This window comes from Stegostoma tigrinum, unplaced genomic scaffold, assembly GCF_030684315.1.
Source record: "Stegostoma tigrinum isolate sSteTig4 unplaced genomic scaffold, sSteTig4.hap1 scaffold_89, whole genome shotgun sequence".
In the NCBI taxonomy this organism is placed as follows: domain Eukaryota; kingdom Metazoa; phylum Chordata; class Chondrichthyes; order Orectolobiformes; family Stegostomatidae; genus Stegostoma; species Stegostoma tigrinum.
Genome location: NW_026728814.1, coordinates 295917 through 320144, shown reverse-complemented (window position 1 = coordinate 320144; position 24228 = coordinate 295917). Strand labels below are relative to the sequence as shown.

The 24228-nt window shown below is 40.3% G+C and overlaps 1 protein-coding gene across 2 annotated transcripts in view; it reads left to right on the top strand.

Annotated features, from left to right (window-relative positions):
• The window catches only part of LOC132209349 (ral guanine nucleotide dissociation stimulator-like 1), a 56519-nt gene that overhangs the window by 19208 nt on the left and 13083 nt on the right, over window positions 1–24228 (top strand). For both annotated transcript variants that reach the window (XM_059644475.1, XM_059644474.1), the window contains 12 exons: window positions 2803–2880; window positions 4849–4935; window positions 5593–5670; window positions 10794–10987; window positions 11614–11741; window positions 13886–14101; window positions 16112–16215; window positions 17003–17081; window positions 19536–19622; window positions 20184–20216; window positions 22056–22207; window positions 23938–23997. In XM_059644475.1, coding sequence (XP_059500458.1) covers window positions 2803–2880; window positions 4849–4935; window positions 5593–5670; window positions 10794–10987; window positions 11614–11741; window positions 13886–14101; window positions 16112–16215; window positions 17003–17081; window positions 19536–19622; window positions 20184–20216; window positions 22056–22207; window positions 23938–23997 — 1296 coding nt within the window. The remainder of the gene's footprint in view (window positions 1–2802; window positions 2881–4848; window positions 4936–5592; window positions 5671–10793; window positions 10988–11613; window positions 11742–13885; window positions 14102–16111; window positions 16216–17002; window positions 17082–19535; window positions 19623–20183; window positions 20217–22055; window positions 22208–23937; window positions 23998–24228) is intronic.

Below are 24228 nucleotides of genomic sequence, written 5' to 3'. Positions count from 1 at the left end.
AGATATTTTGGCCGTATAGATTGTCGGGTGGGTGGGAATCAAAGTTTGCCAGGCATCTGTGTAACCATGAGGAAGCAAGGTTGATCGGAAATAATTTTGATGTGTTTTAATTCTGCTTCATTTGGAATGCAGCAGTGTGAAAAGAGAATGATGGGGAACCATTGATTTCTTCAAAATTTTTAGTGCAATGTGATGAGTGCCACTCCAGACTATAGCAGTCACAAATTACAATCCGACCCCACCACCCAAGACATTTTTCCATCCCCTCCCCTGTCTGCTTTCCGGAGAGACCACTCTCTCCGTGACTCCCTTGTTCGCTCCACACTGCCCTCCAACCCCACCACACCCGGCACCTTCCCCTGCAACCGCAGGAAATGCTACACTTGTCCCCACACCTCCTCCCTCACCCCCATCCCAGGCCCCAAGATGACATTCCACATTAAGCAGAGGTTCACCTGCACATCTGCCAATGTGGTATACTGCATCCACTGTACCCGGTGCGGCTTCCTCTACATTGGGGAAACCAAGCGGAGGCTTGGGGACCGCTTTGCAGAACACCTCCGCTCAGTTCGCAACAAACAACTGCACCTCCCAGTCGCAAACCATTTCCACTCCCCCTCCCATTCTCTTGATGACATGTCCATCATGGGCCTCCTGCACTGCCACAATGATGCCACCCAAAGGTTGCAGGAACAGCAACTCATATTCCGCCTGGGAACCCTGCAGCCATATGGTATCAATGTGGACTTCACCAGTTTCAAAATCTCCCCTTCCCCTACTGCATCCCTAAACCAGCCCAGTTCATCCCCTCCCCCCACTGCACCACACAACCAGCCCAGCTCTTCCCCCCCACCCACTGCATCCCAAAACCAGTCCAACCTGTCTCTGCCTCCCTAACCGGTTCTTCCTCTCACCCATCCCTTCCTCCCACCCCAAGCCGCACCCCCAGCTACCTACTAACCTCATCCCACCTCCTTGACCTGTCCGTCTTCCCTGGACTGACCTATCCCCTCCCTACCTCCCCACCTACACCCTCTCCACCTATCTTCTTTACTCTCCATCTTCGGTCCGCCTCCCCCTCTCTCCCTATTTATTCCAGTTCCCTCCCCCCATCCCCCTCTCTGATGAAGGGTCTAGGCCCGAAACGTCAGCTTTTGTGCTCCTGAGATGCTGCTTGGCCTGCTGTGTTCATCCAGCCTCACATTTTGTTGTCTTGGAATCTCCAGCATCTGCAGTTCCCATTATCTCTCTCACAATAAAGTGTCTGCTGGGCTGCCTCCCTGGAAAATTTATAACAGAGACAGTTGTCTAAAATAATAGCATCACCATTGAAGCATCCAAAACACTTAGATGGGAAATTGTTTTCAGATCAATATTGAGGTTATATTTCTGGACAATGTGGCTCTGGTAAAATTGCTAAAGAAATGAGTTAATCTCCTCTACCCCACCTCAGCACTTCTCTGTGTTCCTCCTTCCTGCTTCAGCTGCACCCTCCCCACAAACTTCCTCCAAGTTCATTGAAGTGTCCTCCAAATGTCCGTAACATTTGAAGAAATATGTCGTCAATTAAGAATGTGACCTGCTCCCCGTGTCCGAGCCTTGGTATATCTCCCATACAATATTGCCATTGAATAGTTTGCATTTTTAATTATCTAATTTGGCCATTTGCCATGTGTATTCATGGAGTCAGGCACTTTCCCAAGTCAGAGACCTGGAATTAATCCTGAGCTTATTCTGTCCAGATCTTTAACTAAACTCAGAACTGTTAAAGAAGCAGGATAGAAAAATGATTTTTTTTTCAGCAAAACAGCCACTGGTGACTAATCTGACCTTTAAGCTTCAGTGAATTTGAGCAATGACAAATTCCTACATCAGTGCTCCGAATCAAACTTTGAGTTACAAGCTGTGCTTGTGAGAGTTGAATTGTCAATAGTCTGTAAAGAGCTTGTGTTTCTTTTTCAGAGATGAGGAAGTTAAACTTAAATCCTCTCTTTTGGGATGTTTATTGTCTGTCCCAGTGCAGAGGTTCTTTATTTGACATCTTTACACCTCATCTACTGACTCATTCCCCCTCTCAGCCAAAAATCCCAATGTTGATAAGAGTGCCAGAAATTAACATTATGATAATATGCACAAGTAAAATGATTTATTTGGTGTTTTGTGACCATTTGCAGCTGTGAAAATGTTGACATGTCACACTGTGTGGTGGGTAGAAACCTAAGTTTGTCAGAAACTGAAGGAGTAATTGACAAGTAAATTTGATGTGACGTCAGATTAATCCTGTTGTATGGTATTTGGGATCTAATACTGTCAAAGGAAACTGTTGGGATTTGCTGTAAGATTATGTCAGGGTTGCCTCAGGAAGATACCCCAATTGGCAGTGCAGTGAGCACCAATCCAGACAATAGCAATCACATGAAGCAATTGCTTGACTGCTTCTGCAATGTTTGGCTTACTTTGAGAGATGGGATAATGTTGAATTAGCATAAAGCTTTCAAAGCTTTTCAATGGTAGATTGAATTTTCCTTGTCTTTCAGTATCAAGTTCTTGCACAGCGCAGGAACGGCTTTCAACAAGGGTGAAATACTGAAGAAATGGTTTTCTCTCCTTATTGCCCTGCTCTGTCTCTTCCAACCCCCACCCCAGCACTGCCTCAATATGAAGACCTGTGGGCATCCTGTGGAAGTCAAAAGAACCTGCTCTCAAGACTGTGATTTTTTTGTGTTGAATTGAGTTGGATTTAATTCTGGATGAGTTTGCCTATTCTAAATGACTTAATTTGTCCTCTTTGATCAATTGCAGTTCTGGAAATGTTGACAGTGCAAATGGTGAGGAAAATGGAAGTTGTGGTTCTTCAGGATCCAGCGAAATAATTGCTAAGTAAGTTTAACTGCATGCATGACAAAGTGAGTCATTATTCAGAATATGACAAAGCGGTAGGAAATAGCTGGGGAGCCAGCAGTTTGTGCAATGTTGTACAGCCATCAAATGGTAATAGCCCAGAGACAATGATTTGATAATGTTTGTACCAGCTCTCAAAGAGGGACTTGCCTACGTTCACTCCTAAGTCCTTTTACTGTGTAATACTGCGAAACCTCTCCTTTCGAAAATTGTAGCTCACTTTTGAAGACCGCAATTGAAGCTGCATCCACCACACAATGAGGCAGAGCTTTCCAGTTTCTAATGATGCTATTTTTAAAAAAAATCCTTGTCACCATTGGTTCTTTTTGCTGATCATCTTAAATCAGTGTCCTTTTCTCCTTAAGCCTTCTGTCACAAGGAACCGATTGTTCTTATCCATTCCAACCAAATCCCTTATAATTTTGAACACTTTTAAAATCACTTCTTAGTTTTCTCCAAGAGCAGCCCAAGCTCCTTCAGCCTCTCCACAGGGCTGTCTAGTTTGTCATCTCTGGTAATATTTTTTGTGAATGTTTTGTGCACCCTCTCAAATCCCTTCCTGAAGTGTGGTTGGTAAATACCAGAGTTGAGGGGAAATCAGGAGGTTTTTGTTTAATCATGATTAGTCAGAACATATTTGTTTTTCATACAATGCTCCAATTTTTGAAGTTCAGAATCCTGATGATATCTTCAACCTGCACTACCACTTCTATAATTATTGTGCACACACATACACACACACTATCGATCAAATATCAGACATGGATCATTTCAGGAAGCACCATATCATAAGATATTTATTTTGGCTCCAGAAGAGAAGAAGGAACAATCCAGAATAATTTTGATTTGGAGGAGGTCCAACTTCAAAAGGAGCAAGAAGGCGTTTGCAGCAAGTAAGGTTGAACACAAGTTCAGGGAAAACTGCAATGAAACAGCAGTCTGTCTTACAGAAGGAGGTTGTTTAGTGACAGTGTCAGAATGTTTCCACAAGCAGGAAATAGTGGCAAATGGTACAAATGATGAGGATTATTGATGACCCCAATGTGTACCGAGTTAATTATAAGTAGTTCAGAAGGGAAGTGTTGAACTAAATGATGCTGGCAGCTCATGTTAACAGGGAATCCGAATGTCGTCCTCCATTGTGAGCAGTGAAAGGGTCGCAAAAGTGGGGCTAATGGTCATAAATCCACTGTTTAATCTTCACAGAGGTAAGGGCCTGGCTGAGATACTATTCAGAAGAAGTTGATGTCCAATTCACGATGAAAAGTAAATAGTTGAGACAAGGATGAGCTGAGGTTGGACAGCATTTTAGAAATGTGAAAATAAAACAACTGCAGATGCTGGAAAACTGAAACGAAAATGGAAATTGCTGGAAAAGCTAAGCAGGTCTGGCAGCATCTGTGGCGAGAAAGCAGAGTTAACATTTTTGAGTAATTTGAGCCACTGAGCTTTTACAGCAATTTCTGCTTTGATTAGAACGGCTGGTTGTCCCTGGTGTTGGTAACTCAGAAGGAAGTGAATTGTAGACAACTGAGGATACTGAGAAAGAAAAAAATAGCTTGAGGCTGCAGTGGCACTTTGCACAACAACCTAATCCTGTTTGAATACAGGGGGTGGTATCAGAGGAGTGGAGGATTACAACATGTACTATGTTTATGTTCAAAAGTGTGTGGATAAATCCAGCAACTAGATTCATCTTATTGGTGGGACAGCATCACAGGAACTGTAATCCCAGTCTCAAGCAAGAATACTTGGGGAGCATATGGGCTCACATTTTATGCTGACTCAGAAATCTTCACCATCTGGTGTGTAACCTGTTTTATAAAACCATCTGATGGAGGCTTGTAATTCTGAATCTTCAATTTTCATGGGTATTTTACTGGATTTAACTGAAGATGAAAGGGTTTGCTTGAGGTGTTTTAAATTGTTCTTCATGTTCATTTGCAGCTGTGAAAGCATTGAGTCTGAACACTGTCCGAATTCTGATGAAATTCAGAATTTAAGTTCACCAGAAAAGGGAGCGACAGTCAAGAAGTGAGTTTGATCCAAAATGTGACCATGTTATGCTTCATTTGCAATACAGTAGTGTATAAAGGGAATGGCTGGAGAGCTGGTGGCCATAGGTTGGATAATCAGAAATCTCTTCATGAAGGCAGAGATGTTTCCATGCTGTATGACTCTGTAACACATACCACAGAAACAAAAACACGGATATCATTCCAGATCATGGCACATTGATGAAGAAACAGCTTCTGAGTTCTTTGCCTATTCTCTCCCTAATTCTGAGGAACAAGCAATACAAAGCACAAGCAGCAGTTGCGTGTGAAGGTGTTGAGTTTATCTCAGACTGAAATTTCTGGACTAGTAGCAAATGTAAGCTATTGAAGAAGTGGCTTCACTCCTTGCACCTGCTCCTTTCCCCTGTTACCACCAGCCGCCACCACTGCTGGTGAGCTGCTTTGGCCCTCAAGGGCATTTCTGGTAAACTTCCTGAGGAAATTTAAAGAACGTATTCACTATTTTATGCAGTTTTACAATTAGAGTGTGACCTTGTTTCATAAAGTTAGCTGATCACAGTTTGGGATGCTGAATTTTGAGACTTCATTTTTTTATTTTACGTCTGGCAACCAACTGTAGACCTAAACACCATTTTAATTTGCTTTTTCTTTTGTGGTTTATGATCAATTGCAGAAGCATAGACTTCAACAGATCAAGCTTTCTAGAAGAATATAATTTCAGTCCTGCAGAAAAGGAAACACTAATGAAAATGTAAGTTTGATTTGACATGTAGTGAAATTGTATTTTCAATGTGAAATTTAAGAATGTGAGAAGAATTGCTGGAGAGCCAGAAAGACCTGTAAAATAATGTAGAGCCTTTGTCATGAAGATATGAGGCACCCAGAACAGGATGGCAAACGGCACTCCAACCCATAACAATCACATTCAAGAAGCTAAATAATAACTGAAAGAATCACGGACACTGCAACTCAGGGACAAAAACAAAGTTGTTGGAAAAGCTCAGCATTTCTGGCAACATCTGTGAAGGTAAGAACGGAGTTAATGTTTCAGGTCCGGGTGACCCTTCCAGTTCTGAGGGAGGGTCGCTGGACCCAAAATGTTAACTCTGTTTTTGCATTAAAGAAGCTGCTTGCCTTGCATGTCCAATGATTGCATTATTCCTAGAGATTGGCTTGTTAATATTTTTCAGTGTAAATCATCCAAAATTCTTTATCTTTTGGAATTGTTTGTCCTACATGATCACGCTTTTGGGGTTGTTTATCTCAGATTGTCATTAGTCTAGTTTGTGATAATGATGCATTATTGCAGGAATGGTTTTCCTCTTCACACCACTTTATTAGAAGTTATCCTGCAAACTTCCTGTGAATAGTTGAAACCAAATGATACCGCTGTCTAGAGCAGTCAGATACTTGGCAAGTGGTTTGTTTGTGGTGTCCTGACTTTGGTAGCCCTCCCACTCCGTGCTGCTGTTGTACGTTTTGCATATAATCGATCTTGAATTAATACTTCCTGAATCTATGAAATCCAAATAATCTCGTGAAATCATTTTTCATGTTTGAAGTTTGTCAACGAAGTGCTTTCAAAGATATTTGACTGTAGAAAGCATCGCACAAATGCATCTCTAGCTGGAATTCTAGTTATTTTTGAGCTATACCAGATTGCTGAGGTTGTTTTACTGCTCTGAATAAGATTAGATTACCTACAGTGTGTAAACAGGCCCTTCGGCCCAACAGGTCCACACTGCCCCTTGAAGCATCCCACTCAGACCCATTCCCCGAACACGAAGGGCAATTTAGCACACGGCTGATCCACCCAGCCTGCATATCTTTGGACTGTGGGAGGAAACTGGATCACTTGGAGGAAACTCACTCAGACATGGGGAGAATGTGCAAACTCCTCACAGACAGTCACCCAAAGCTGGAATCAAACCCGGGACCCTGGAGCTGTGAGGTGGCAGTGCTAACCACTGAGCCACCATGCTGCCCTGCATGACACTTTGGCAGCATGGGATTAAAGATAGGATTATTCTGGTTTGTCTGGCCGTTCGATTAAATTCTGTGCTTTTTGATTAAGACAAAAGAACACTTATCCAATAGATTTGAGTGCTGGACTGGACTTGGGGACTTTAAAGTTTGAAATTCTTATCTTTATATATACAGTGATTTATTTTCTTTTGTACATGGTTTGCTTATTCATTTATTTTGTTTTCTTGAGTTGATATTGTTTGTCATTTTTATAATCAAGAAAGCCAATGCCTGAAGGGCCCAGCACAGATAAATTACTTGTGAGCAAATACAAAGGCAAATTTTTGCAGTATTGCTTTGAGAAAAATGGTCAATTTGAGGGAGTGAGGATTTTCAGGGAATATTTTTACTTCAGATGCAATAGCAAGCGTTCACAACTGGGCTGCACTGAAGTTTGAAAGAAAGCTCAAACAATTTATGAAAAATGCAGCAAAGGAAAAATCCCTCTTGTTAATCAAACAAATAGGACACAGTTGGCCAGGCAGCATCAGAGGAGCAGGAAAACTGATGTTTCGGGTCTGGGCCCTCCACCAGAAATTTTCTGAAGAATGGTCCAGACCTGAAATGCCAGCTTTCCTGAGGCCCTAGCCTGCTAGCCTGCTGTGTTCATCCAGTTCCACACCTTGTTATCTCAGACTCCAGCATCAGCAGTACCTACTAACTCAGAACACAGTTGGGATGCCTTGTGCATTGCTATTCACTCTAACCCACCCAGTTGGCTTTTTGGGTAAATGAAACAAAGTTTTAGAAATCTAAGCCACAGGGCATGGTGGTTATCTGGACATTTTTCTCCAACACCTAGCTATTCATGTCTGGATGAACACAGCTAATTGTGGATACCAAATTGGTCCTGATTAATTTCACAATATTCCTGTACTAATGTCTCAAGAGACATATAGGGATGAAGTGTATGAAGGAACCTAAATTATCCTGATCCCCGATTGAGGACAGTGTAATCCTCATGAAAGTAATGTGCTGGTTTGGCATGTTATTTGGTATGTTAATCTCCTTTTGAATTCAAGTTTTTTGGGTTGAGTAATGTAGAAAAATATCATTTTTGTTTTCTACAGAATAGTAGCTTACAACCTGTCAGTTTGACATTGCAGAAAACACAGATATTTGGGGGTTGAGTAAAAGCATGGTCAAAACATGGTTTTAAAGGAACATCTTGAGTGAGGGCAGAAGTGGCAGGAACATATCCAGTGAAGTTGTCATCGATGAAACAATTAATCTCAGATGCGCAAGTGGCCAGAATTGAAAAGAAAGACAAAAGTGCACCTGTACATAATTATTTCAATTCTGGAAGACTCTAATACTTTAAGAATACACTTCTCTCCAGTGCCATTGCAATCTAAGTTTATGTTGTGCTCGCTTTCGGAAATGATCCTTTTAGATGGTGGAAGGATGATAATGAGTAATTAAATGAAATGATGTTGTACACTGCAGCTGATTAGAGGTTTCAGATTACTCGGTAGGGATGTAGTAACTTGTTAATGAATCTATTGGAAACAGAGACTTTAATTCTAGTGGGACGACAGAAAAGTGTTTTGGGTCAAATTTTGGACTCTGCACAGTACTAATTAAGTTCTACCATATTGTCAGCAGGGTAGAGGCTCTTTAGCTCAGCAACCTATTTCCCAGCCACGAAGGCTTTCAGTAGGATATGGAATTTTTTGGTTTTGTGATCTTTTGAATTGATTTTTCTTTCTATATATTTTTGGAGGGTTACTGTTCGAGTGTTTGTAATGTGATCGAAGCATTTCTGAAAGATTCAGGACCAAATGAGCCCAGGCAACTTCCTTAAGTCACATTTCCAGTGTGTTTCAGTTAGTCACTGTTTCCGAGAGGTAACATAACAAATAACATTTCCACAGCCTTGTCCCTCCATCTCTGCAATTTCCTTGTGTCCACTTCAGGCGTTTCTCTTTTTTCCTGTCCAGTTTCACTTTTTTGCCTATCCCAGATTATGTTTGTCCTGTTGTTACCAGCCATGGCTTCAGCTGTTTAGACTCTAAAATCTGAAATGCACAGTATGCTTTTTTCCATTTTTTAAAAAGCTGATTAAAAACTTCACCTTTTATCAAGCTTTTCATAATTCTTCTGACCTCACTGAAAAACAATCTCTTGACATTTCCAAAAATGAGTCACTTCATTTCATAATTTGCCATGTTCACTAGTTAATATCATTCAGCATCTTAGCAGTGTGGGCCAGCTGTGTTTTTGAATCATTGCAAAAGAGTACGACCTATGCCAACTGACCTGAAAGCAGATGAAGTCAAAATAGTCCCTCCAGTGTAAACTATTTCTAAGTCGTATATCTTTCTCAAACAACAAGAGGCTATTGCTGCATATGGCACTATGGCTGCCTAGCACTTCCTACACCAACCACTGTTTAACAGGAATGGAGCTGTTAAAGTCTGAGTGAAGCCCCAATGTCTGTGTGTAATGTTTCACATCATATAATTTCTGTGCTGTAATGATCTATTATGAACGGACTCAAATAAGTGATCATCTGTTTCAGTGTAGGGCTGCAGATAAGGAAATTCCAAATTAAAAACTAGAACAGCACTTTCAGTGTAAAATATTCCATGTAAATTGGGGATGCCAATCAAACAAATGTTTACTTTTTGGAGTCTTTGGAACATCAAAGGTTTCTTCTGCCTATTGCATCATAGACCATAGCTGCAACTCAGTCCATGCTGGCCCACGTTGTCTCTCGGTTGACCAATGTCTGAACTTTAGATTTTTTTTCGAAAAAAACTTTCAATTCTTGTGTTCACATCCTTTCACGTTCTTATTTTGCTTTTGTCTGGAATTATTTTAAGTCCCAAACTTTGCCTGGTACATTTCTGTTCTGCCACGTCCAGTGTGCTGTGTACTTCTTATTTTTTTCATCAGCCCACCACCGTTAGTGCTTCTTCCTGCAGATGTATAGTTTCTTCCTCTAGACATCACCATCTCTCGCCTTTAAGAAACTCATGAAGAGTCACTATGACCAAATGTTTGGACACCTGTTTGAATATCTCCTCCTTTGTCAGTTTTTGAATGGTTAATCTGCTGTGAAGTGCCCTGGGGAGTTTTTCTGTGCAAAGGGTTCGATTTCAGTGGTGTGATGACTTCTCTGTGCCGCTGACGTCTTGTTGCAAAAAAGTAACCATTGATTTACCTGTGAAATAATGCTACGTGGCCTCTCAGTATTAGCCAGGCAGGCAGTTAAAATAAGTGAATTGAAAGCTGACTATGTTGGAGTATTTCATTATTCATCCTCAGCTGGACCCAATTTATCCATGTTACCGAGGTATCCAACTGCTGGCAATGCAACTCCCAGAACAAAGCCAAACAAATCATCATTATCCTTGTGTTTTTCTTTGTTCATCTGATTTGTCCCATTTGACTTTTATAAAGAAGATTTTTTGTCAAAGCTCACTTTCTCTTTACTAGCAAACTCTAAACACCAAGAGGTCCTGCTGGTGTAATAAGTAACCTCAGACCCATGTGAAATCACTTTATACGTGAGCCTTAAGCTTACTTGTGCAATCTACCTGGAAGAAAACTTGGAAACATGGCCAACTTGCAGTTTCCATCCATGGCCAGCGTAATTCGAACTTGGACAGTCATTTCTTCATCATTGGGTCAAAGTGCCACACAGCCCCCCTCTGATGGCACAGCAGGATCACCATTGCCATGTGCACTGCAGCAGCTCAAGATGGCAGCTCATCTCCTGTGTGAGCACGATGACCCCATATTCCAACTTTAATCTATTGCATTTACATTTGTAGAATTAGAAGCTTTTTTCCCACACGTTTTGCTTCCCTGATAAACAGATATAAACTCTGACTTTATTTCCAGTGCTATACCTGAAATTCTTGAAATCTGGCTGGAGGAGTCTGCCGAAGACTTTCGTCAAGTTCCAACTTACTCTTGTCTCCGGAAGGTACTTTGCTACTTGAACCAGACAGTGCCGGGGTCAGATGCTGAACATCGGGCCCAGAAACTCCTGAGTCGGTTTTTGGTGGAGGAAACAGCGGAGAAAGAGATGTTCAGTAAGATTTATAATTATGTTGCAAAAATGTGGTTTTAATTCAGGGTGCCTCCCTACAAGTTTGTGTGCGGCTTGCCCCTCTGTCTCAGGATTTAGTTCATTTTGGTTTCCTTTGACAAGCTTCAAAATTACTTCCAAATTTTTGGGTAAACGAAGTTAATTAAAATTATTGCTGAATGATTACCCCTGTACTACGTGATGTACAAGACCAAATTCTGCATAGATTTGATACTCTAATATGGTCCGCTAAGACCCAGCAGCATGTAATACGACTTTCTGGACAATTTCCTTTTGAACTGTTGCCGTCAATGACATTTTATTTTATAATCTGATGTAATAAGTTTGCAAGTTATTGTGAAACAATAGATTGTGATTCGGAAGATTTCCTAAAGCTAGAAATTGGGATGGGAATCTGTCATTAAATACAATTTCTTTTGCAATTGAGATGCTCCCAACAAGAGGATTTCAGTGCAATATCATATTAATTTCACCAAATCTAGATTTAGAAGTATGAATATTAGATAACTATTGTAAACCAATGCATGACTTCTATTCACAAGTTTGTGAGATATTTTAGAGCAATGTGAACTTTGGGCACAAAATAAATGTCTATCTTCACTTGCACAGAAGGCTACCGTAGAAGAGTTAGATTCTATATTGGAGAAGAACACGACCAAACCATCGAACAAGTTGACGAAAAGCTCCTGTCCTACCCATCACGCTTCATTGCAGAGCAGCTGACTTTTATGGATGCTGTGAGTAAACAGGAATCTGGGGCCCAGTCATTCTGAATAAGATATTTCAGTCAGCAGTAGGCATCTGAATCTCTCTGTGTTGTTTAATGCTATTACTGCTCCACCAGTCGTTATAACTGAATTCCCTTCAAAATGCAGTCTTCCAAGATGTTAAAATGTGTTGTTTGACGTGTAACTTCAGTATCTCGCTTGAAATACCTGCCAACTAATACTTCAGCACTTGTCATTTGTTTTGAATGAACGTCATGTGAAATAAGTGACCTGAGAGAGCACTGAAAATCCTTTGTAACTTAGTGTTGAACCTTTACAAAATGAATAGTATTTCAGGGTAAAAGTTTAATTGTTTCATCATAACAGTCACTGTTTCTTCAAGAGTCCACTGATTTTGTTTGAAGTATCCAGGATGGCAATTTTGTTGTTTTCCCAGAATCTTCTGGAGTGGAATCAGCCACAGGGTATTCCAGTCTTGTCTGCAAGGTGGCTTGATGTCTACCTCTAAAAAATGAGACTCGTAGTTGCTGAATCAAAATTTGAGTTATGTCAAAGTCTGGTCATAGGCTTAGGCTTGAAGTGGAAGTTCAGTGGTCTGTATGTCAGCATTGGGTGTGACTCTAGAATGTAAGTAGTCCTCTAGGTCTCAAAAATCCCAAGCATATGTTAGTGTTCAGAACAGGGGTGCAGCGATCTCATCTGGAAGTGACCACTTTGTCAAAAGTTGGTTTTGGTTATGGGATAAGAGATAATGGGAACTGCAGATGCTGAAGAACCCGAGATAACAAAGTGCAGAGCTGGGTGAGCACAGTTGCTCCTAAGATGCTGCTTGGCCTGCTGTGTTCCTCCAACTCCACACTTTGTTATCTCAGTTTGTTGAGGGGCAGCTGCTTTTCTGCACAGAGTTCCAAAGGTAACTGTCTGTTTTCACTGCAGTTTCTGTTGCATATGTGTATGTATATACCGACTGGCATTTAGAGTCTAATCATGTGACATAATGATGACAGCAGCCATTTTTGGTGGGCAGCAACCTCGTTGGGTGTCTGTCGAGGAATGTAGCTGCTTTTCTTTTGTTGAATCATAGAGATCTGCAGTGAGGGCTGAGAGTCTTTTTTCAAATCAGTGGTTTGACCTGATGAATCTCAAAGCGGTTTTTTTTGATCCTCATTGCCAGTTCTTTTTTTTTTTCCTTTACCGCACAGGTCCAGGGGGCTGAAGCATTAAACAGCAGGAGTTTTATTATGTAGTTTGCTGTCGAGGCAGCAGGGTTACCCTAAGCTATTCCTTGCCAGAAATGATCGATGACATCATTGTGACGTGATCAGACTGTTAAAAGTGAGAGCCCACCATGCTTGCATAAACATGCAACAGTTTCCCACTCGATGGTTTCTGAGCACTCCTTTCTACTGCAGCCTGTCACAGCCAACTCTGGCTTTGAAAGTGACGAGACTGACAAATTTCTCCATTCTGAATGAGTTTACGGGGATCTGAAGGAACTATTTGCCGGTTGTGTTAACTTTCACTGTTGGGGCATAATTGTTGATGGGAGTTGCTCATCTTGAAGAGGGAGACAGAAGGACACAATGTAATCTGAATGGCCAGTTGACAAGCTTGGACGTTTGGCAATATTCGTGTTCAGCATGAAACCAACAGTGGGGAAGTGTTGACATTGAGATCTGTTGAACCAACAGAGGGCCGGGCTGCCATTGTGTTCTGTCAACCTGCCTTGGTGCGAGAAGTAGACATGATGCAGGGCCGCTATACTGATGCCCAGCCTGTCTAGCCTGTGGGCCACCAGGGCTGAGCATCTGTAGCAGTGACTATTGCCAGCAGAGCCATGCATGATGGTGTGCGTGGAGCCCAGTCGGAGTTGGGTGGAGATAACCAGTGATTTTAAATCTAACCTACAAATAGGAAGCAGATGACTGAAAATTCGAGGGTTTTGATCTGTCTGAATAGCCAATGTGCGCTTGTGCATCAATGTGAGTATTATGTAGCCAGTCGTTGACAATATAGCACGCAGTTTTAATGTACAATTGCAAACTAGCAGGACGAATGTACCCATGGACGGACAAATCTTGTTTGTCGTTCATTGCTAAAAACATGGCACGACTGATACCTTTACCCTTTGTTTCCTTTTTATTTTTGATCAGGATCTTTTTCGGAAACTTGTGCCCAGCCAATGTTTAGGGTCCATCTGGTCTCAACGAGGGAAGGAAGAAAAACAGCATCTGGTATCAACCGTCCAGGCCACCATTACACAGTTCAATAATGTTACAAAATGTGTCACCAGCACCATATTAAGACCTCAACAGCTGAAACCACGGCAGAGGGCTAAAATCATTGAGAAATGGATTGATGTTGCCCAGGTACACTATTCTTTATTGGTTTTTAGCCTTTGTGACATGTTAAAGTCCACAGTGCATGAAACAACCATGGTGGAAGAGAGCAAGCCATTAACACTATGTGTTGATATGTCCAAGGTTTGAAAGCCTCTTGAACTGGCAAGCAGAATACTTTTCTGAATAAGAGTTGAATGCTTCATGGAAAATCCTAGCATTCATAATTTCTGTAGTGCTGGCTGCTAATAGTTCTTGCCTCAGTTTACAGTTGCATTGAAGTATTAATGTATTTTTTTCTCATCAAAAATATTTATGTGGATAAAAAAGGCAAACTGATTTCAGATTTTTACTGGCCCTTCAAAAATGAAGTTAGTTATTGGGCATTACATAGTGTTATTTGCCTCCCTTCCAAGCTGTAATCAGTCTACGAAACAGTGTACATTTTATTCCCAATGTTCTGCATTCTGTATGCCTACATGACGGCACTTCAGTAACTTGCCTGGTTGTCTGTTTCTTATGTGTTTGCCAAAGGAATTTGTCTCAGCATGTTAGTCAGCAATCGGTAAAAGAGTGAGGAAGGGCTGTCAGATCTGATACCAGGTTTGTACTTGTCGCCAACATGTGGCATTCCCACTCGTACATTTGGAAAGGATCAGGATAGGAACCGAGTAATTAACTAATTAAGTAAAGGAAGTAATTGATTCTTACTGATTTTGTAATCCTAAATTGCACTGGATTTTGCAACAAAACTGTACTTTCAATGTATTTTCCCGTATACACGTGACAACAAAATATTCATTCATTAGTAAGGTTTGGAATGAAAGTTCACAATAATTCTGTTGCCAGCTAATTTAGAGAAGTCTGGTTTGGGTCTTGGCAACACTGCCTGCATCAGTTTTGACTCGTTAAGAGTCTTGAGGCATTAATGGGACCTTGATGGGGATTTGAAAGTCTGTCTCCAGTTTTACAATATGGAGCAGTTCAACCGAATGTAGGCTGACACCCAGTCGTAGACATGGATGAAAGAGTTCCTGACATATCCACTGGCACTATCAAAGGCTATTCTGAAGAGGAATCACTTGATCACTTGGCTGACTTTTCTAGTTCTGATTTTGAGTTTTTACAATAGTTGACAAGGAGTGGCTTCCATGTTGAAGTGCCCTCCATTACTTCCATTTTACTGCAGCAGCTTTATTTCCCTGAAGCCGGAAGACTCTGGGCTTGAGAACCTACCTGCTGGCCTTAATCAGATAAGGCACTTATGATTATGCCAATTGACGCACCTCCAAAGAAATCCCAAATGGTGTGATCACCCTGCCCCTCCCTGGCCTTCCTCCCCAAGCAGAAGTGGCTTTGAGACCTGATAACAAACACTCGCAGGCTTCCTCCTCGTCTCCACCACAACCCAAAGTACACATTTGGGAGGTTTGATTTGATCCAGTTTTCTCCCTGCCTCCAACAGGTTGGGGGGGTGGTGGAAACAGATGAAGGACATTCAGCTGCTAATCTATGTAAGATTAGTTAACTCAGTATCAATAACGTAGTGACTCATAAAAGTAGACCCAATTTCCTGATTTGTTTGTTTTCCCTCGAATGAGTATCTCACGTGACTGGTCCTGCCCTCCTATTCTGTCAGATAATACAACCTAAAATTCATTTATGAGCTAAATGTGATGGATATACCAAAGATGATTACCCCGCCTCCACCCCCCTACCTTCGCCACTTCTACCACTCAGATGTCCATGTCTCAATCCTACTCTTTTTGAGCTCTCCTTTGGTGTCAGTAATCATATCTAACCAGTCACAGGCTGGCAGCAAGGGAACTGAAGAGGTTGTCTCAGAGGGATACAAAACAAATATCAAGGTTTGAGTTGCCAAGAATCATGGAATTCTTTCCCTCAAAAAGTTTGTTTGTTAATGTTGTTATTTTCTCAGCTAACATTTTTCTGATAGAACCTTTTTAAAAAGTCTGAGGTGTTGGGTAATGGGGAGTCACTGCTTTTTCCACAGAACTCACGGCTTTTTTTCTCTGACAGGAATGTAGGACTTTGCAGAATTTCTCGTCAGTGCATGCAATTACCACTGCATTGCAATCGAATAGTGTGTTCAATTTGAAGAAGACTTGGGCAGCCGTGTCAAAGTAAGTCATTGTTCAGAAAGAGCCATGTAATTTTTATTTGATAAGTATGAGGTAGGAAATTGCAGGTTTGACCTCCAGGTTTACTTGCACAAGTGATCTTCACACACTCGGTGCATTAACAGGATTACCAGAGGCACTACAGTGCAATCCTAACAATTGGCTAATTGGCAGAATCTTTCATTCTTTCACGAAGGAGCGAAGAGTTAATTTGTTTAAGTGGAAAAAGAAAACTGTTTGGCAACTTGAAATATTTAACTATCGTGTTCCAAAACTGATCTGCTGTTGGATGGAACGTAACACAGTTTCCTGTGGATATGCTGTGATGGGGTGATATAAGCCAGAGGTTTGTGTGGGATGCTAAAATACAAAGACAACAATTATTTTAATCTCCCAAGAAAGCACTCTATAACACTTTGAAGTGCACACCTGTAGTTTATGTTCGTGTGCCTCAGACCATTTGATCATGGTTGTTTTTTGTAGGCAGCTTGGGAATGAAATCTCTCTTGCTACAATGAGATTCACCAAAACGACTGCACTCAAGAGCTTTTGCGGCACAATGGCAGTATCCCCATCCCTGGGTTTCAACAATCAGGGTTCAAGTTCTACCTGCCCCAGAGATTGCCAAAACATTTCTGAACAATTTGGCTAAAATAACTATACTTACTGTAAAAATGCTTCACTGCCATTCACTGTCTGTATTACTTGCTTATTTGTCAGATTCCGTATCAGCTGTTTGTTATCTTGACTCTATTCTGTCAAGAGTAATTTGTCTCATTCTCTTGACTAGGAGCAGTAAGATAACATTTGAAGACCTTTCAAACAATGAAGAAGATAACTTTATGGCAAGTAGAGAGCTGCTAATGGAGGTAAGGTGTTGCACTTGGCCCAGTGTGACTATATTCAGGGCATGATCAACAGTTTATAGTAAAATATCTGCAATGAACTCAGTTGGTGACTGAATGCGTACAGATTCTGTCAATCAATACTGCAACAGGAATATATGTATTGCAGTCCAGGTGGTCTGGCTTGGCTCAAGTCTTCCAAGATTGTTTTGCCATGATTCTTGTAATTGCTGATGATATTGCAGTTAACATTTTAATCAACATCAAATGTGGTTATACTGCAGTGATGCAGCCTTCATAGATTATCTTTCTCAGTGTTCATTATCTTGGAAATTTGAACTGAAGCAATGTCTAAAGTGCGATATGTGCCAATTTCTTTTTCTTTTGCTTTGTACACTTCAAGGGCCTTGTAATTAATAAAAACATTAAGAGATTTAACTGGTTCTCATAAGTGTTTTTACTCAATTACCATGTTTTCCTTTTATTGTTCTCCGCAGTAAGGACTATTTGCTGCGTCGGAATGGAGAGATATTCATATCTCTTTGTTTGTTCAGTATTTCAGACATCAACTATCTAGTTTCAACTAGCTTGGACGAAAACTGACAAGTTTCTAGCCATTCCTCCTCACTCCTTTTATCATGCTCTTTGTCCACTCATTTTGCTCCTGAATTTGATAAAAGAACAAAATAATTGGTCAGATATAAATATTTTGGTGCCACTTTACCAAACTAGTTGTCCAGCTCAGAAAATTGTCAAAGTTTTCTTATTCTCTAAATCATTCTTAGATGGAATTGAAGCATTTTTAAGCTGGTATTTGAAGAGGGAGAAATGCAGTAATCATGCTAGCATGTTGTCAGTTTGACAGACACTCCATGTTTCAAACTGCTCAATGTTCCAGTTGCAGTGAACGATCTTTTTACATTGCTTTCCAGATGTTTGCCCCAGAATTTCTACTGCCCTGCTGTCACACTTTGTTTATTGTGTGTTGTGATTGGTGCACTGTGCAGAATTTCAACATATTTTTCTGATCTAGATTGAATCTAAAAGTAGGTTTGCTTTTATAATCAAAAATGTGTGCTCTGCGTGATGATTGTTTTTGTGGTGCAAAATTCTGTAAGTATACAGGGGAAAATGTGAGTTCATGATTGGACAGTTGTATAACTTCCATAAAGCTTTCTCCCAGATTATGCAGTGAATGACAGTGCATGGTTTGCTAATCTTGCAGCATCTTACACAAATGTGCTTTGGCAATGGTGCAGGGCACCGCAATAGTTCTTGCTGTGAGTACATTAATGTTCAAGACACAAAAGCTCCAAGTATGAACAGCAGGTTCACAGATGACACAAGAATTGGAGCGGTAGTAAGTAGCAAAATGCCTTCGTTTCTCGGCACACATTGTTCCAGCTGTGGCTCAACTAATGTTATTTACAGTTCCATCATTACTTCTTTGCTCTTATATTCAGGCAAGTATCCAATATTTTATCAACTTATCCACAGGTCCTCCTGCCTTCAAGAATATGTTTATGCACACACCAAGGTCCTTCTGATCCTCTGTCATCCAGACCCAAAACATCAACTTTCCTGCTCCTCTGATGCTGCCTGGCCTGCTGTGTTCATCCAGCTCCACACCTTATTATCTCATTGAACATATATTGTCCTGACTTATTAGACTCCCAAAATGCTTCACCTCACACTTTTCTGGATTGAATTCTATTTGCCTCTGTTCAAGCCTTCTAACCAGCCCATATGTGTAACCCGAGAGACTAAGGCTTTTTGCTGTTTACAACCGTCCAATTCTTGTGTCATCTGTGAACCGGCTGTTCATACTTGGAGCTTTCGTGCCTTCAACATTAATGTACGCACAGTAAGAACTATTACTGTGTCCTGTGGTATGCTGCTGGATGAAAGCATCAAGTTGCCGAAAAGCCCCTCAAAAATCGCATTTACTTCCTGCCACAAACCCAATATTGGTTCCAATTTGCCAATTCCGATAGATCTCCTAGGCTGTTAGGTTCTTAACCAACCCACCGTCTGAGACCATTAAATTATTTCTTTGGGTAAGAGAGGTGTCCTATGAAAAGACATTGAGAAGAATTATATTCTTGAGTTTAGAAAAAAAATGACATTTAAACTTGTTGAGACAAAGTTTTGGAGATCTGGTGAGGTAAATTGTTTTTATCTTCAAGCGAAATTGCACACTACGTAGAACATTTCCAATCTCCAAATGATGAGGTTACACAAATATTGAGTTTGGTTTCCAGTTCACAGATCAGGGATCAAACGTTGAACTTGCCTGGCCTTTATAGATCTAACTTTGCATTCCACTGTATAACTGTCTAAAATTTTGAGTCCTAAATTTTGATTCTAAATAGATTTAGTTGTATGATCAAGGGAATAAATAAGACATGGAGTAGTAATTTTGAGAAATAGGACAATGAGTTCACAATGGATTAAACAAATTCACCTCTCTTTTTCCAGGATATTGTTCAGGGAATTGTGCCGTACCTGGGAACTTTCTTAACAGAATTTTCAGCGCTGGATTCGGCTTTCCCGAATTACCATTCAGTAAGTCTCTCTTACAAGATTTGGATTCCTTATTTGCTGATGAGCGCTATTATTATGGTTTCATTGCAAGCTGCTTGTAGATGAGAATCAAAGCAATAAAAAAATGAATGAGCTTGATTAATAATCCCAATCAGAATAATTTGATGCTTTGTGCTGTGAATCAAACAATTTGTAAACAAAGGAACATGCAAATCACTTTGCAGTTAATTGAATATGGGTTTAGTTTTTCAAAAGGTTGGATAAATTGCACATCATTTTTATTCTGTACAGGTAAATTGGTTACCTGGATGTCACTGCCTATTGAGCAGTTGAACAGCTGAGAATGTCTTCAGCTTGGTACTGATCTACTTGACTGGAGCAAAGGACTCTATGTAGTGTCCAAGATATGACCTGGTGGTATGATAGATCATTTGTGATTGGCCTTTGACGATATACTAAAACGGAACCAAGTTTACAGAGCTTGTATTTCACTTCTGATCTTTTAAATTTCATGATCTTGTAGTACTGTTTGACCTTTGTACATTTGAATTAATTTTCTTAGTCCTTGTCTATCTCTTACAGAATGGCTTGATCAACTTTGACAAGAGACAAAAAGTTAGTACTGAAAATTGCACTGTACAAAATGTTTGGAATTGTATGAAAGGGGAAAAGCATGCTTTTCAATCTTGTGCTGCTTTATTTGCTTGATGGGGGTGTAGGGGGAGTCCCCAACAGCATCCTAAATGTATATGGTCACTAATAAATCCAATAAAGAATTAAGGAGATGCTTTGTTGCTCAGAGCAGCCAGAATGCAGAAGCTGCTGCTACCAGGACTCGTTGAGAGGATGAGCACAGATGTATTTGAGAGAAAGTTAGATGTCAGAAAGGACACAACGGCATATTTAGAGTTTGAAGCAAGGTGGGAGAGGTGTATAGATCAGCATGGAGCAGTTCAGTCAAATAGACTGCTTTTGCGCTGCTAATGTGCTGCAATTTACCTTTGAACAGTCACAGCCATGTACAGGATATGCTAGGCGTTATGTGAATGAAGATGTTGTTCAAATAATCTCAGTGTCATGGAAGCTATTTCATTATTGAAGACACTGGGTAAACAATCTCTCCATATTAGTATTTTCCTTTATATGAGAGGCATCATTTCATCATGGGATGTCAGAAATTGAGGGAGTGCACCTGTTTGGATTCTCACTGACTGGGCAGTATGTTTTACTCCATATTTCTGAATTTGGTAATACCAAATTCTCAAACATCCCTGTTGTCATGGCTACTGTTGAGGGTATCATCAAATCCCTATAGTGTGGAAACAGGCCATGCGGCCCAACAAGTTCATAGGGCCACTCTGAAGAGGGTCCCACCCAGACCCATTCCCCATGTCTAACTCACTGAAGCTAAATATCCCTGGGCACTACGGGCAATTTAGCATGGGCAATCCACCTAACATGCACATCTTTGGACCTTGGGAGGAAACCAGAGCACCCAGAGATAACCCACTCAGATTGTATTTTCATCTTGTACTGCAACATTCAGCAGGCAACCTGAGAATATGAATTTGAGAGGAATTTGACCTTATGGCAAACAATGAATTCTTGCTTACAGAGCTGTAACTTGAGGTCCCTATGAATAGAATAGGTTCCGATCAGAAGCAGCTGATGCTGAATTTGCCAAACTGGGCTATGTGATGTAAAATCAGCTGGGTGGTAAAATAGGCATCCAACGCTGTGTGACTCCAATTCACCAGCTCGGAATGTAATCTGTCAAATGGCCCGCCATTTGTCGTGGCTGATGTGGATGTAGTGAAGTGTTTCTTTTCACTGACCTGTTGAAAACTGGCTGGCACTTTACAACTTGGCAGTAACATGTTGTCAGAGTTTGACTTAGAAAGGTCTGCCCCTTTTTACATGTCAAATTGTGACAAGATTCAACCAAGAAGCCACTGTGGTTGAAAGAAAATAGTCCAGTAACTTCGAGCTGCTCATGGTCCATTCAATTTCATGGTGGTGCAACCTTGAAAAATTAACTCAACATTTTCACCGTCTGTCTTGGTATCAGTTACTATAGATCAGCCACTTATTTTGTACTTGGCAGACTTCCTTTTGCATGGATGAATGATCTTTCATAACATTTCTTGTCTTCACCCTAAATCAGCTTATGGTTCTTAAATGAATCATTTTTAAAAATAATCCATCTTTGAAGCACTGTTTTGGGAGTTAGTGTCCTGAAACCATCCTGGATAATTTGTACAGAAATATCTCCTTCAAAAATCACGTTCGTGTCATTTATTTCCAAAGCAGAAATATTTTTGTGACATGATGTACTATGCACTTTGAATAAAGTTATCGATGCTGTTCAAAATACCATGGACTCGGATTTAGCAGGAGCAATTATAGCAGTTTAAACTTGCTTTAACAGCTCATTATTTATTTGTGTTCTTTCAGGAATATGAAATAATTTTGGGTATCAAATCCCTGCAGTTTGCTTGCTCATCTTACACCCTTCGTCCAAACGAGAATTTTCTAGACTTGTTCTTTCTGCAACAATACTTAAGTGAGGATAGCGAGTACGTAACTGGTATTGTAGGAGTGTGCAGGTAAAACAGTTAAGGGTTGTGTGTGAAATCTTCTCTAGTTATAATTGCTGTTTAATGCTAGTGAGCTGCCAGTTTACTTACTGTCTTCCTTTTCCTTGGTTTCAAAGTTTTGACAATGAATTCTGACCTATGAGGATAAAGCCAGTTGCTCAATGAATCAATTCTGTTGTAGTGCATCAAAATGCATTTCAAAGGTATATAATAATGCAGAGTATACTACCACTAAGCCAATGATTGCAGGAAAATGCAAAAAACTTGATGAGTGACCAATTTTAGCAACATGTCCAAGAGCTCCTATTGTGGGTGCACCTACAAATCCAGATGTAAATTGTACCAGTTTTGAGAAATGTTTCTTTACCTTCCAATTTCTTTTCAAATACATAATCCTATTACTAACATAAAATTAACAATAACCCTACACAATTGGCCAGCATTTTAAAGTATCTTTCAATGGTTGCCTAAAAACATCATTCCCTCATCTCGAAATAGCCACAGTATATTTTTAATAATGCAACCAAAAATAATCTCCAACTGAAAAACAAAACACTTTGCCATTCCTGGACCAGAGTTGATTAAGGAACCAGATTATAGATCACTGAAACTATTTTTTAGTTTTGACAGAGCAGGCTTTGTAATAATTACATTGTTTGAAAACAGTTTGCTTCTTCATAAATTGGTGGACCGAAGTTCTTATATAAAATGTACGTGATGTAGCAATTTACATTCCTGCTTTGAAAATCAAAGCTCACTATTAAGCCCATCCTCAGGCTATGGATGCCCATGTGCAGCAAGCACCTGGCATTATCGTCAGTTCCATCAGTGGCACAGTCAGTATTGGGCCAACGTCAAACATGGTATTTATTTATAACAGTAATTACAAAATGTTACCGAAATTCACTTTGCATGGATCATAAGTTATATTTAAAGTTCTTTTGGACTTCTCGGATAGTTTAGTTGATTTTCGGACAGTTTGTCTGAAAATATCAGCAACAGAAAGTCTGGTCAAGAGATATACTCCTCATTTTACTACCTCCGAGATGTGGCATGTGGTGTTTTAGTCACCTGAAGTGACTGATTCATGACTACCTTTCATTGTTTGACATTGTCTGTACATTCACATGACAGTGTGGATGAGGCCCAGAGAAACTCCTGTATAACTTTACAACCTAATGTATCACCTTCGGCACTGGAAGTTTGATTCTCATGTTTTCCAGTTAACTTTTTTCAAGCCCAGTCCTTGTTAATTTTTTCTGTTCCTGCTGTAGAAATTCGACCATTTTGTTCAATTCCACGTGTTCTGCAAAAAGACTGAGGGGGTTATAATCTTGGTAAAAAATTACGCAAAGGAACCGCAGATGCTGGGAATCAAAAACACAAAGAGAAATTGCTGAAAACATTCAGCAGGTCTGGCAGCATCTGTGGAAAGAAAGCAGAGTTATCCTTCGGGTCTGGTGACATTTCTTCAGAACTCTTATTGTCTTGATCTGCTGTTCATAAAGCAGAAAAGATCGATGTGCCTACAGTGAGAACTTTTGTCGCTCATTAGTCAAAGTAATGTTAAGTGTTCTCCTGCCTGAAATCACGTGCCTTTTGCAAACAAAATTATCATTCTGCAATTTCAAATCTATGTAAATGATTGATTTTGCCATAAATAATAAGAATATTGAACAAAAGCATCTGATTCTTTTTAAATGAATCTTGTCTGAAAATGTTTATTTGCCACCCTGCAGCTCCTCTGAACTCGAGAAACCGCCAAAGCCCAAAAAGAGTGTGTTTAAACGCCTCAGCTGGTAAGTATCCCATGTTAAGCAACGCAAATATCTCATTATTTCCTTTATTATTGGGATGAATGGACAGAAAGGTAATTACATCTGTTCCTTGACAAATAGAGACATTTGATGTGTGGTCATTATTGCTTCATTGGAGTGAGATTTTTTAGTAACTGTTCGAGTAATTTGAGATGATGCAAGGAGTGGTGCTGTTATTCTCACCTCGTGCATGTGTCTAGTGTAGACTGATTG